The sequence below is a fragment of the Odocoileus virginianus genome, chromosome 14 (genome assembly GCF_023699985.2).
Source record: "Odocoileus virginianus isolate 20LAN1187 ecotype Illinois chromosome 14, Ovbor_1.2, whole genome shotgun sequence".
Classification (NCBI taxonomy): Eukaryota; Metazoa; Chordata; class Mammalia; order Artiodactyla; family Cervidae; genus Odocoileus; species Odocoileus virginianus.
Window position 1 is genome coordinate 14,136,382 of NC_069687.1, and position 14,168 is coordinate 14,150,549.

At 43.0% G+C, this 14,168-nt stretch overlaps 1 protein-coding gene across 1 annotated transcript in view; it reads right to left on the reverse strand.

Annotated features, from left to right (window-relative positions):
* Nucleotides 1-13,477, reverse strand: part of MARCHF11 (membrane associated ring-CH-type finger 11) — a 109,512-nt gene extending 96,035 nt beyond the window's left edge. The window contains exons 1-2 of the mRNA XM_020894890.2: nucleotides 12,672-13,477; nucleotides 11,322-11,477 (exon numbers count right to left, since the gene is read on the reverse strand). Of these exons, the coding sequence (XP_020750549.2) occupies nucleotides 11,322-11,477; nucleotides 12,672-13,211 (696 nt within the window). The 5' untranslated portion in view covers nucleotides 13,212-13,477. The remainder of the gene's footprint in view (nucleotides 1-11,321; nucleotides 11,478-12,671) is intronic.
* Nucleotides 13,478-14,168: the final 691 nt, after the last annotated feature.

Genomic DNA, 14,168 nt, shown 5'->3' on the forward strand with positions numbered 1-14,168 from the left:
AGTGATATTGGAGCCCCAAAAAATAAAGTCTGACACTGTTTCCACTGTTTCCCCGTCTATTTCCCATGAAGTAATGGGACCAGATGCCATGATCTTAGTTTTCTGAATGTTGAGCTTTAAGCCAACTTTTTCACTCTCCTCTTTCACTTTCATCAAGAGGCTTTTTAGTTCCTCTTCACTTTCGGCCATAAGGGTGGTGTCATCTGCGTATCAAAGGTTATTGATATTTCTCCCAGCAATCTTGATTCCAGCTTGTGCTTCTTCCAGCCCAGCGTTTCTCATGATGTACTGTACATATAAGTTAAATAAGTAGGATGACAATATACAGCCTTGACATACTCCTTTTCCTATTTGGAACCAGTCTGTTGGTCCATGTCCAGTTCTAACTGTTGTGAGTGGCTTTAGACGTACATGAAAATTGCAAAGACAGTACAAAGAGTTCCCATATATGCCACACACAGTTTCTCCTATTGTCAGCATCTAACGTTACTAAGATGCATTTGTCACAACTTAGTAGATCAACACTGGTGTGTTACTATTGATTAAGCTCCACATTTTACTAAGTTTTACTAAGCTTCCCTGGTAGCTTAGCCGGTAAAGAATCTGCCTACAATTCAGGAGACCTGGGTTCGATCCCTGAGTTCGATCCCTGGGTTGGGAAGATCCCCTGAAAAAGGAAATGGCAACCCACTCCAGTATTTTTGCCTGGAGAATTCCATGGACAGAGGGGCATGCACACCACATATCCTTAGCTTTCTCTGGCTTGAGACAGCTTCTGGGACTTTTCTTGTTTTTTTATTCACAGTGTTGAAGAGTACTGGCCAGGTATTTTGTAGGCTGTCCCCCTAGTTTAGTTTGGTCTGCTGTTTTTCTCATGGTTCAATGAAGGTTATGGGTTTTTAGGAGGAAGACCACAAAGGTAAGGAAGGTAGTCTCATCACATTATATCAAGGGCACATATTAGCAACATGGCTTATCACTGATAATATTAAACTTGGCCACAAGGCTTAGGCACCATTTGCCAGACTTCTCTACTGTTGAGTTAATCCCTCTCCCCACATTCTACCCTGTAACCAGTCAACTCTTTGGAAACAAGCCACTAAGTACAGCCCACACTCAAGGGCCAAGGGGAGCTGGGCTTCACCTCCTGGAGAGGACAATATATAAATATATAATTTAGAATTCTTCTGTGGGAGATTTGTCTCTTCTCCTCCATTTGCTCATTCATGTAGTCATTTATTTATAATAATATGCATACATGGAAGTTCATATTACAGTTTACATTATAATCCAATACTACATTACTTACTTTATTGCTTAAATTGTTCCAAATTTAGCCACTGGGGACTCTTTCAGGCTGGCTCTTGTGTCCTTCTGCTGTGTCCCATCATTGTGTTTTTTTGAACATTTTATTTTTTGGAACAACATACTCCAACCTCATAGAATAGCATCTTGTATAAGACTGATTCCTTTTATTGGAGGATGATATTGGAAACCAAGATCTAGTGCTAGGTAAACTGTAACTGGGGTTTTACTATTAGGCTTTCTCAAGAGACAGAGCAAAGAAATGGGTGTGTGTAAACTAACCCATGCACAAGTACATATCTATAAACATTTCCATATGTAACCATTTGTATCGATATTAAGCAAAACATGAGTTTACACTGATGTTTCCAATTCTAACCCAGTATCACATGGTTCATTACAGTAAACCATTTTTATAATCATCCAGATTTTTCCTACTGAAATTATTAACTTAATCTAAAGTTACCTAGTTTGCTTATTGTTTGTTCTTTGTCCTTCATCAAGAATTTAAATTTAGAAGCAGAGGCCTGTTTTAACAAATTCCATAGCTCTAGAACCGAGAATAGTGTTTGCAACGTGGGATTGGTTAATGTACTGATGAGTGAAAAAATAGTCAATAAAAATTATCAATTGATTCATAGTAGAAAAAAAGATGAAATATTTTGAGGCTAACCCTTGACATGATTAAGATCATCTTCTAAATGAAAAATCAGTTCAGTTCAGTTGCTCAGTCATGTCTGACTCTTTGCGACCCCATGAATTGCAGCACGCCAGGCCTCCCTGTCCATCACCAACTCCTGGAGTTTACTCAAACTCATGTCCATCAAATGAAAAATAAACAGATATTAATCCAACTCTATGCCCTGTTATATCAATAATCTCTATGCATTCACTACCACTTGGAGTTGAAAGTTTCCCCAAAAGCAATTCAAGGAATGCTTGAGAATTTCCCCCTAAAGTTTACTATAGTAGAGCTTAATCATGCCCCAAATGAAAGTAATACATTTCTATCTCAGATTTCCTTCTATGCAATATATACTACTTCAGTCTTAGTAGCATGTAGGCCAGACAGAACAGCCAGACAGGAGGTAAGGACATTCCTCACCCATCCTTATGCTTCACAAAACTACTCAAGGGGGTCTTTTCCCCCAAGTCTAGGGACCACGTGTCACTCAAAGCTACCCAACAAATTTCAGTACAATTAGTTCCAATTTTGTTGATTTAACATTTTTCTTCTTTCTACTATTTCTCAAATTATTGAAAAGTCTTACCTAGATCTGAAAATGTCTTTTATAGAAGCTTTTGTGGTGTGAAAGGTAAAAGGAAGACAGTTTGAGAGGGGACTGAAAGGGATTCTGCATTCAAGATTTTCTTTAAACTTCCAGGTTTGCCCTAAGGCATGCCTGATGGCCCTAGAGAACACAACGTGGACGAGGGCTGTCACCCTGTTCACTGTGTCTTTTCTCTCTGAAGAACTGGAGGCTCCCTTGGAAACCTCCCATCTATCTTCACTACAAAGAGAAGGATAAGATGTTGTCAAGAAAAGGAAGAAAAAGATGGAAGGAAGATAAGAGAAATATTTACAGAATGCTCAGTGTATGCCTGGAAAATCCTGTGCTCTTTATTATTACTCTACTCTTAAGATTACAACTAATTTTACCAAAATTTGGTAAAGTTTTTAATTTCTTTGTGCTCAGTTGCTCAGTCATGTCTGACTCTGTGTAACCCCGTGGACTGTAGCCCTCCAGGCTCCTCTGTCCATGGAATTCTCCAGGCAAGAATACTGAGTGGGTTGCCACTTCCTACCCCAGGGGATCTTCCCAACCCAGGGATCAAACTTGAGTCTCTTGCTTTTTTTTGCATTGGCAAGTGAATTCTTTACCATTAGCACCACCTGGGAAGCCCTTGATTTTCTTATTTTCTTTTAAACTGATAGCGAGGACACTTACATACATACTTATATTAAAATCTGCAAATGTAACACAGAAAAGAAGTTAACACTGGGGTGTGAAGAAAAGAAAAAAGGTATTTCCTGTGGCTTCTGGAATATTCTTTCACAAGAATATAAATAAAATCCCCCAATATTTGTAAGAGATATTATCCTTCTTAAAGACTTTTTTTAAAAACAGGCTGAACAAACCAAGGCAAGCAAGCCTGTATACATTTCTTGAAATAGTTCTTGTTTATTTGAACTATTTTGTACCCTGGAGTTATGACATGTAAGTGTCAGGGCACAACTGCAGGTCCATATATAACAAAGGAGTGCCCAGAGGGTTCCTGAAATAAGAGCTGGATGCTCCATTCATACCAGGAGGGCCCCTGTGCCTAGATTAAGCCTTGGCCACTTGCACATAATTAGCATACCAAAATGAGAAAGAAACTGAAAAACACATTAGGGCAATGGAACCCTGTTACCATGAAAAGGACAGATTCATTGCCCAGGTGTCATTACTCAAAATCAACTTTGTTGAAGAGATGAAAACTGGGGGGGGAAAACAGGTTTTTAGACAGTCGCTTTCAGAGCATATATACCCAAAAGGAAGGACTGAATCAGAAATATCTCCCCAATAAGTTCTCATTGACTTTACACAGCAACACTTTTGTCACATCTTCCCACGAGACTGCTTCCAGACCACCTCTACTTACGTGGGACTTCGTTTGGCTAAATCATAAGAACAGTTGTTGAATTATAAGTTATGGGCACAGGGAAGATGCTGTCAAATATCCAAGGATATAGTACAAGCCACGGTGCAGTTTTTCTTGGCCACGTCCTCCAGTGTCCACTATCCATTTACTTGTAATTGTGGGCAATTATCTCGTCCATTCCCCGCTGCTCTGAAGGGTCGGAAGCACTGAAGCTTCACCCTCAGAGTGATCCCATCCTACTCTTAGAAGGTCCAAAAATAGAAGGAAGCTGAGTTTCCTTTGTTCCAATCCCTTCAGCAAACATCAGTCACATCATGGCAAAGCCACACGCCAAGACGAAGCAGGAAATGAGTAAGGGAGAATGGTCTGTTCTCTTGCTGTATCACCCTGTGTTGAGGTATTGTACACACCAGTGGAAAATCATTCTGGAAATTGTTACAACTGTACAAACTGCTCATTAAAAAAAAAAATCCATCACCTAGTTTTCAGCCAGGTGGCAGATTTCACACCAAGAAAACTCCCCAGTAGACATTCTTAGCAGTTCCTCTGTACCCGTGATCATACAGTAAAATTTCCAACAAATTATTCAATTTCTCTGAACAAATGCTAGATGAAATCCTTCAACCAGTGACAACCTCAAGAAACCGGGTATGTCACACATGGGTAATTTCACATTCACAGCGTCTTTTTCATGACATTTTAGTTTTTGAAAATGGCAGATCTGTCTCACTGGAAACCTTTTTTTTTCATTCTAGGTTTTTAAAAATAGACTCTACTTTTAAGATTTTTTTTCCTGTGGTCTGAAGGACCGAACATACTTTCCCAGGCAGATTCGGAATAGGAGTATAAGGTCAATTTAAGAAGGAGTTAAAAATTGACAGTAGATGGTTAATGGGTGAGCAGTAAATGAGACTTAATTTCCTTAAGTCACATTCTCACCACAGAAATATGAACCCCCATGATTTTCTCTGTCTTTCTAAAACACTCGCTCATGTGTTCATTCATTCATGCATACAACAAATATTCACTGAATGCCCACGAAGTGACCAAGAGAATGACTGCCAAGCTACATTGATCTGTGTTACCTCATTTTTTCTAAAATCTGTCCCACAGATTTTAGGGACAGATTCTTCTTCTTACAAGCAGCTGAGTGGAGAGGCCAAGAGAGCAAAGAAGAGAAAGGTGTCAAAAGGAAGATATACTTGAAAAGAGCTAGAATGAATGTAGAAAAGCAGACACATGGGAAAGAAAGTTCTGGAGAGCGTCATCCATCAGGACCGCATCATCCCTGGTCCTCTCTCCAGAAAGGATAAAAGCAAGCACCAGTCCATGATGCCCTGAAGGGTCTCCATCTTTTTTTTTTAACTACCATCTTGGAACCATCTGGCTTTGAGACAGATTGTAAAATTACTGTACACACGGCCCATACAGTAAGTAAGATGGCTGTAGTAGTAGATGCAGCATAATTTACAAGTTTTATTCACTAGAGGATTATTAATCTGCTCTAGTGAGTAAAATGCAGATCTAAGTGCTTTGAGAATTAGTAAGCAAATGAAACAAAAATCACTTCAAAGGCCAGGGAGATGCCTCATGATGTGTTCTTTATTTTGATATTTTTAATTAACCTATTAAATACGTCAGTACATGTATTTAAATATTAACGTTTCAGCACAGTTTCTCAGATATTCAGGCATGGTAATAAAAAGCTTCCCCTCTACGTGTCATTTGCTGTGAAACCTACGGAGATGCTAACAAAAGCAACAGAGAAAAAGTGAAAGGGGTGGTGTCACCACTTCAGCCTTGCTGAATGTGTGCAGACATTCTTAATCCATTAAATGCAAATGCCTGAGTATTTCAATGGACAGCACAGCTGATGAAGTTTATGCTCTAATGTTTTCCTAATACATTTCCAAAATCACAGTCAATTTTCAGTGATAGTTTGTCAGCTTCTCCTACTGCATCAGTTACATCATGAGAAAAACTTAAATCACCTCTGAAGGAGGAAATACCCCTTTCACAACAGAGCCCTATTTAGCAAAACAATGATCGCGGGGCCCTCAAGAAGTTCATTAAAGGTCTATAAACGCTTTGCATGTAGTCCAGAAGCTGTACCTTAGAATGGTAGCCACGTTGAAGCTGCCTGGTGTCAACTACATCTCTAATTCAAAACTATCACAATGAATCCCATCAGGAAAAAAACACGGACAAAAATGAAAAATACTCTCCTTCCAAGGAGTGGCTCCAGTCAGTCTCACTGCGGGAAGAAGACCTGTCGCTGACAGCCCATTATGAGAGCTTCAAGGAAAAGCAGCAGGGGCAGACTAACAAAAATGTTATTGGCTGGTAAAGATGGCCGGGGCCCTGTTATCTACAAAGGCAGGCGGCCCACGTGGAAGTCTCCGACCCTGCCCCACAAGCCCTTTGCCAGCCGTTGGTGCTCTGAGTAACAGAGGAGGAAGGAAAGCTGATGGATACCAGATTCACTGTGACTGAGGCCGGGCCACCTACCTGTGCCCTCTGGGGCTGCCCCCACCCCAGGATCTTTGGAGCTTCTTCGGCGTCCTGCTTATCACACACACCCCAAACTCAGCGGCCTCTCCAGAGCATAAACATGCAATGCTACTCAATGACCCTGGAGGGTACTGCCCTGTGCTTGGCCATGCAAAAGCATCTCTCCAGTTATAAGCAGACGCCAACAAAGACTCACGGGGAGGAAGAGCTGGAGAGCAAATATGCGCCCATGGGCTGAGATCATTTTACATCTCACTACATCTGATGTTTTAAATGCTGGTTCCTCCTTTATTTATAATAACCAATCTGCTTGCAAACCTAGGTGGGCTCTCCTAGAAAAAAAAGAGAGTAAACATGCAGGAATAAAGAATGATATGGAAAGAAGAGTCAATAACTTTATTTTGGTGACAAGAGACTCAAGGAAACAACAGGAACTGTGGTTGGGAGCAAGCGAAGGTCCCCATCTCTTAGCCGATTGAACAAGTAAATGTCACCAGAGTTGACATTAAAATGGCACCTACTACGTGCTGGCACTATTCTAAGCATTTTACAGGTATATGCATATTTAATCCCCCCAAAATGTATAAAATTGGTGCCATTATTATCTTTTAAAGATGAGTTAACTGAGGCACAAACAGTTAACTAACTCAGCCAAGGTAACATAGCTACTGCCTTCCATTTAATATTTTATTTTTCTATGTTTAGGCATTATAGTCCATGTCTTATAGCATGTTTAAAGTTTCCCATACAATACTTCATCTACCAAATGTTATCTCTTCAAACATCTCTAGTTCTTGAAAAAGTACTGAAAGCATTCATAAAGCTAAATATACTTGCTTAATTAATTTAAAATATCACCAACATCTCAAAATAAATTTGATCTTATATGTTCTTAGATTGCACTAATTTTATACCACCATATGAGATTCAAAACAGAATTAGCTTTTACTCTTAAAATTATCATTAATGCATCATCTTGAATATGGTAATCAATAAAAGAGATTCAGCAAGGAGGTAGTAGGAACGTAAATGCATGTTAATTACTTCTAATGTCTTAATTAGCTCCTGCTGCTAATGATACAGTAATTAAGATTTAAATATATTCTACAGGCTACATCAGATTTCTGTTGGGTCATGTTGCTGAGCATCACTAAAAGCTCACGAAATGGGGAGGCTTACACCCAAATTCTCAAAGAATTCTAATCTCAATGAGGAAAACAAGTAGAACTAAGGTTTTAGACTCATTGCAAAACGTTTCCTGCACACACAAATGCTTCCTGGCTAGCCGCTCCTTTCCTTCTTTGTCCCCACATCTCTCTGGACACCAAGAGGAGCATCACGGCAACAGTCAATTCTGAAAGTGCTTTAGTGTATGCATCAAGCACCGCCGATGGAGTCCAACTCCCATCATTTTTTAACTTTCTTTATTTCTGATCCCTGAAAGGGGAGTTACGGTGGTACATGTTGACCGATCTGGACCTGATGAGGACCGAAAAATGCAAACACCAGGGTAGGTAAAGAGCACCATTTTAGAAGCTATCTCACACAGGGGATTAAAGATGTCCACTCTTTTTAGGGCAGGCTCCAGAGGTGGAGTCTATTTTTCCTTCTCTTGAATCTGGTTGGTCCTCTGATTTGCTTCAATCAAGGGAATGCAGCAGACATAATGTCACTTCCAAGGCTGGGTCATAACAGACCTGTAACTTTTACTTTTATGCTCCTGGAACCCAATCATCACACCAAAATCACACACAGAAAGTAGTGAAGTACCAGCTGACAGCCCTTACTGAGCTTCCAACCAGCAAGTCAGTTCAGTTCAGTTCAGCCGCTCAGTCGTGTCCAACTCTTTGCGACCCCATGGACTGCAGCACGCCAGTCCTCCCTGTCCATCACCAACTGCCGGAATCTACTCAAACTCATGTCCATTGAGTCAGTAAGAGCAAGTCAAATAAAGTGAGCCCTCTTGGATGTCCCCCCCCAGTCAAACCTCACAGCTCCAGAATGACACCGTATATGGAGAGGAACCTCCCAACTGATCTCAGTCAACCCACAGACTCTTAAGAGATAATAAATGATGGATGTTGTTTAAACCACTAAGTGTGTGAGGTAGTTTGTTAAACAGCGATAGGTAAAGCCTTGCTAGACCATCATCGAGACTCAGGCTGAAACCAGTGCCTGCTTGACTCAGCATAACACAGGATAAGTCGTGATGAACCCAGAAACATCAGGATGGCTACGATGAAGTTGAGAGGAACACTTTCCAACTAGGGCACAGTGGCTAAGGCCATGGACCCCAGAGCCTCAGACTGTTTGAATCTTGGCTTTGTCTTTTACAAGATATGAGCATAGTAAAAGGTACTCAGCTATGCTGTACCTCAGTTTCCTTTTGTATAAAATAGAGATAATATTCTCTACCTTATAAGTTTATTTTGAAGATTAAACATCAGTAATGGCATATGTAAAGCTCTTAGAACAGTGCCTGGCACAAAGTAAGTCTTCAGTAAATGCTTTCTCTTACTAGTATTACTTAATCTTTTTCCCTTCTACATCCAAGGAACTACCCACTCACAGCTATGGGAGAGCGCTCTACTTAAAATGAAGGGGTTCGGAAAGTGCAAAGGAAGGACATGACACGGTTCCTGTTTGATCCTATACCATGATGAGAAGGATCTCTGCCATGCCATGAAAACAGGAGTGTGACAAATGCTAAATTTGATTAGCTTCACACCAGAGGAAACCAAAACTCAGAGTAAATGCTCAGTTTGTGGGTCATCAATAACAGATATGTCAGTCTATCATTCAAATTTTATCTGAGGATAATCTACTCCTAGGTATGGCAATCTATACTATGGGAACCTTATAACTGAGTTCTGTTCATTAAGAGTATTGAACTTTATAAGCACATAATGCAGTCCTGGAAAGTTGTGTTTTCAGGCATGATCTGAACTATCATCATCATGCTCATATCAATTTTGTTTCTAAATATTATTTTGTAGTTCACTGGAACAAACAGGCCAGGCCACAGATTATGATAATATTTGCACATGTCATAATAAAATTAATCCTAAATGTATTAGTAATACCAGGTTAGCTTTTGGGTTTTGGTTGTTTTTTGTTTGCTCTTGATTTTTCAGTCATATTATATACACACTTTGGGGAATTGTTTTTGTTAAAATAACTACTGATTTTTAAAATGAAGCAAAATACAATAATAATCTATACTGCTATAGGTTTAGAATTAGTAAATATCATTTTGCCCCAACTCTCTGTCTCTTCTCTATTTTAAAATTACATCAAGTACCTATTTATATTTACTTTAGAATTAGCCACCCCAAGCGAATTAATATATTGTGGCATAAGTTGAAGTTTTTTAAATACTTAGCAATCTATATCAGGTCCGGAACATCTGACCATAGCTCTTCTCATGGGACTTTTCACTGGAGCCTCAAAGCTCTCCATTTCTCATCTCCACACATTCTATTCATAAAATTATTATAGATTCAATTATACTACTCATATCCTGTTATTTGGGCATGGTTCCCTCTGCTTTTCAAGACAATTATGACAGATCTATAAATCGATACCCAAGTAGGTCAACCAGTTAGTGGTTCTGAGAAAATATGTCAGGTTTGTGCCTATCTTTACCATCGTCGCCGTTCATTCACATTAGTTATTCATCTTCTTTCCAAACTATTTATCAGCCTAGGCCAGCTTGAGAAAATTCATACTTTCATTTCACACCACCTAATCATGCCTTAAATGGTGAGTATCAGAAATGCTAATTAATTGCAAACTATATGAAGGATGCACAAATTTAAAACTATTAAATTTAAACTATTAATTCAGCTTCCATATTCCTACTGCCATCACTAACAGTTTCATCTATTTTACATTGCTCAATGCAAACTAAATTTGGTAACTTAAAGTGAAACAGGGAATGTGGGACTTTATTACTTTCTCACCCTCCTATCTCTCAGTTCCTCTTCCTTTTCCTCCCATTACCTCCTCTACTTCTATGTTTTGAACCTACTCTTTCATATCGGCTGGACTTCAATCCTATGTCACTATAAATCTTGTCAATTACACACTATTCTGCTTTAGTCTAAGATGTCTTTCTTAGTATTATTTTACATCCTACCAGTTTACTCCAAGAACCTAAATCTGTTCCACCATACAAAAAAAAAAAAGCTTATCTCTCCAAGAATTTTCATCTGGTTGTGAGCATTATGTGATCATGTGATTATGCACTAAAAGTTCTAAGAATACATACAATTTCAGTAATATTATTGAGAGTAACTGTTGGGAATACTTCTGCATCCACTGTGTAGTTGAACAGAGCAATGAATGAAAGTAGCCAAAATAAAACTATGAAAAAATACTCATATGAAAAAGAAAGTCTGGTTAAGTGAAAAAATGGCCCAGATTAGAAATAATGGGTTCCACCAAAGTTTCCAGATTAGTAAAGTTTTGCTTTACTTGCATCTATCTCCTGTAAATGGAGCCCATTTAGAGTTTCAATGCTTAAATTAACAAAATACTACTAAAATAATTTGTGTAACATTTCTAATTAATAAATTGAATTAACTGAAGTATAAGGTTTTTTTTAGCAACTTGCCCATTTACAAACTAGGATGAGTATAATTTCATCCATAAACAACCAGTTAATAAATGAAGCCATTTGAATAAAAATGGTTTTGGAGTTTCTCAGATAAAAATGTCACAGACTTCTCAAAGCACATCTCTACAAATTCTAAATCTTGGTTTTAGTGTGATTTGCACAGAATATCTTAAGTAGCATATGCAGATAGCCTCATGCTTATTAAATGACTTCGGGGGAAGGAAATGTCACAACAGTTTACCTGGCAGGGTTGCTTCATTTTAATGGCTGTGACATGGTATCTGTAACAGCAGAGTTCGCAGGTCCAGGAACCCCTCTCACTGATCCATTTTAGCAAGCACAGCTGATGTGTATACCTAACGGACCCGTCACATCGGCAGGGGTTCAACAGCTCCCCCTGAAAAGAAAACAACTCAGCATGAATCTTTATGCTTGTGTTTCTGTTTTAAAACAGAACACTTGCTTTCTTTTCTTGAAAAGCCATTTACTCAGAAGGATACAAGCATTGAACTATATCCTAAAAAATGAAATTAAATTTTTATACCTCTGGTGGGAATGAAACTAAAGTCTTAAAACTATTTCAAAGATATTACTTAGAGTCATGACATAAATGTTCTACCAACATACAAAATGTCTGCAAGATATAGCTCTCAATACCCTTGGGAGAAAGCTGTACTATTAAATCTCTTTAATAACTTTTAAGTGGATGGTCAGATGCATTTCCTCTGCAGTTATTCTTAATCATTGCTAAAGAAGAAATGCATGCCATCCCAGAAAGTAGCCTGCAATAGCATTATGCTTTTATTTTTTTTCTAAATGTAGCATCATAAATATTGACTTAGGGCACTATATTCCTGAAAGCCTACATGTTCTTATGCAATTTCCTTACTTATAAAAATATTAAACCTAATGTTTTCTGAGACCACACATTTCATAAGAGAGACGTATTATCCTGTTTCCCCCTGCGATTACTTGCTTATAAGTTTGCATGCACCTCTAACGGAGATAATAATTTCAGAATTGTGTTTCTAATCAAGTACACTGTTGGCTAAATAGGCTTTCTTTCACATGATCAAAGTCCATTTTTATTTCTCCTATTAAAAACTCTAACATGCTTTTCACATCAGTGAGACTGAGTCACCAAAATTTGCCATTTTGCAAGGAAAGACTCTGCCCTTTTTGCTTTTGAAATGACTCACTCCCTGTTTGTACTCTAAGATTATCTGCCTCAGGATACACTTGTAGATAAAGGAATATAGGTTGGTTTCTATGTATAAACTAAATCCATTTAGTAATTCACAAAAGAGATACTTACAGCATTATCACTAAAACATATGAGGAGTGTGTAACTGCAAAACCAGGTAGGAAAAAAAAAGTGTAGACCAAATCAAGCACTAGTCGCCACTGGGACAAGGTTATTTGCCTTTGCAGGAAAGGGACACTCGGTAGCCGCCACGCAACCGCTCAGCCTAGGAACGGAACCCAGAAGCGGGCGCTGTCCGTGGTGCTGAAAGTCGGCCATCCGGACCCGGAGCCAGCCCAGACCTGCCCGAGCCCAGGGCCCGCGCTCCGGCGTCCCGCCGGGCCTCACCTGCTCGGCGCCCTGGAAGCAGATCTTGCAGATGGGCTGGTGGTGCTGATGCTGGTGCCCGGCGCGCTGGTCGCCGCCGCCGCCGCTGCTGCTGCTGCGGCTGCTACACACGGAGCGCGTCTCGGGCTGTTCGCCGGCGCCCCGCCGCTCGCCCTCCCCACCCGCGCCGGCCTCGGGCTCCCTGGGGCTGCCCTTCCCAGCCGCCGCCTCGGGGACCGTCGCCTCCGGAAGGCGCCTCGGACCTTCGCCGGAGTCGCCGGTCGCCGACACCTCCTGCCCTGCCGGCGGCTGCGGCAGCTCCTCGGCGCCCCGGTGCCGCGGGACCACCTCCGCGGGCGGTTCGTCGGACCCCGCGCGGCGCTCGGGGGACGCGGGCGGTGCCGGCAGGTAGCGAGGGGGCGCGGGGCCCGAAGTCGGCTCTCCCGGCGGCGGCGGCGGCGGCGGCGGGGGAGGCGGCGGGGGAGGCGACGGGGGCGGCTCGGCGTCCCCGCTCTCCGCCCCGCGGCGCCGGCCGCCGCTGTGGCCGCCCTCAAAGCTCATGGTGGTGCCGCCGCCGCCCTCCTGCCAGCCCGGCGAGCGAGCCCGGCTCGGGCTGCGGGCGAAGAGAGAACGGAGGAGGGAGGGAGGGAAGAGGGGGCAGGCGGAGGGTGGGGACGGGGGGGCCCGGGCGCCTGGGACTGAGAGGCGGGACGGGGAGGGGACGCGGAGGGTCCGGCGGCGGCGGCGGCGGCGGAGGCTGCTGCTCCACGGAGCCGCGGGCTCGGCTCTGATGGAGGCGGTGCCCGATTCGGCGGCGCGAGAGAGCGGCGCGGCCGGGGTGGGGGGTTGGGGTGGGGGGACACCCGGGAACCAGGGGAGGGGGAGGAGCCGCGCCGCGGAGGGGATGGGCCCGGCAGAAGGTATTCGGCTGGAGCCGGCGCCGGGCGGTAGGCGGGGAGGAGCCGGGGTCGTTCCGGGGGATGGGGAAGGGGCGGGGGTGGGAGGGCGAGTGCAAACCCCCGGTTAGGTGCGGAGACGGCGGGCGGGCGGGAATTGGGGGGAGGCGGGTGGGGGAATCCCTGGGCCGCCTCCCGCGACCCCGCCCTGGGGCCGCTCACGTCTGTTCCGGGGCGGATTACCCCTCTCGGAACCGCGCAGCACTGCGGCTCCGGCGGGTGGGGGGAGGAGGGTTTGGGGGGCAGGGTCGGAGGCCTCCGGGTCCAGAAACCGTTACCGGATGGACCAGGGGGGTGCCCGCGGGACGGGGCGGGGGCGATCGAACCCGAGACCTGCGTGGGATGGGGGGGGGCGGGGGCTCGCGACACTTCTGCCCCTAGCGCGCCCCAGCCGCCCCCTAAGCAGGGGGCGAAGGAAAGGGCGCGCGGGGCCCTGGGGACTAACGGATGCTCCCCTTAGATAGCTTCCAGCCCCCTGAGCCCTCTCCCTCAAGGGAAGGGCACACTCACGGACCCTCCGGAGCCTCCAAAACAGAACTCACTGGAACTGCATCTTTCTTCT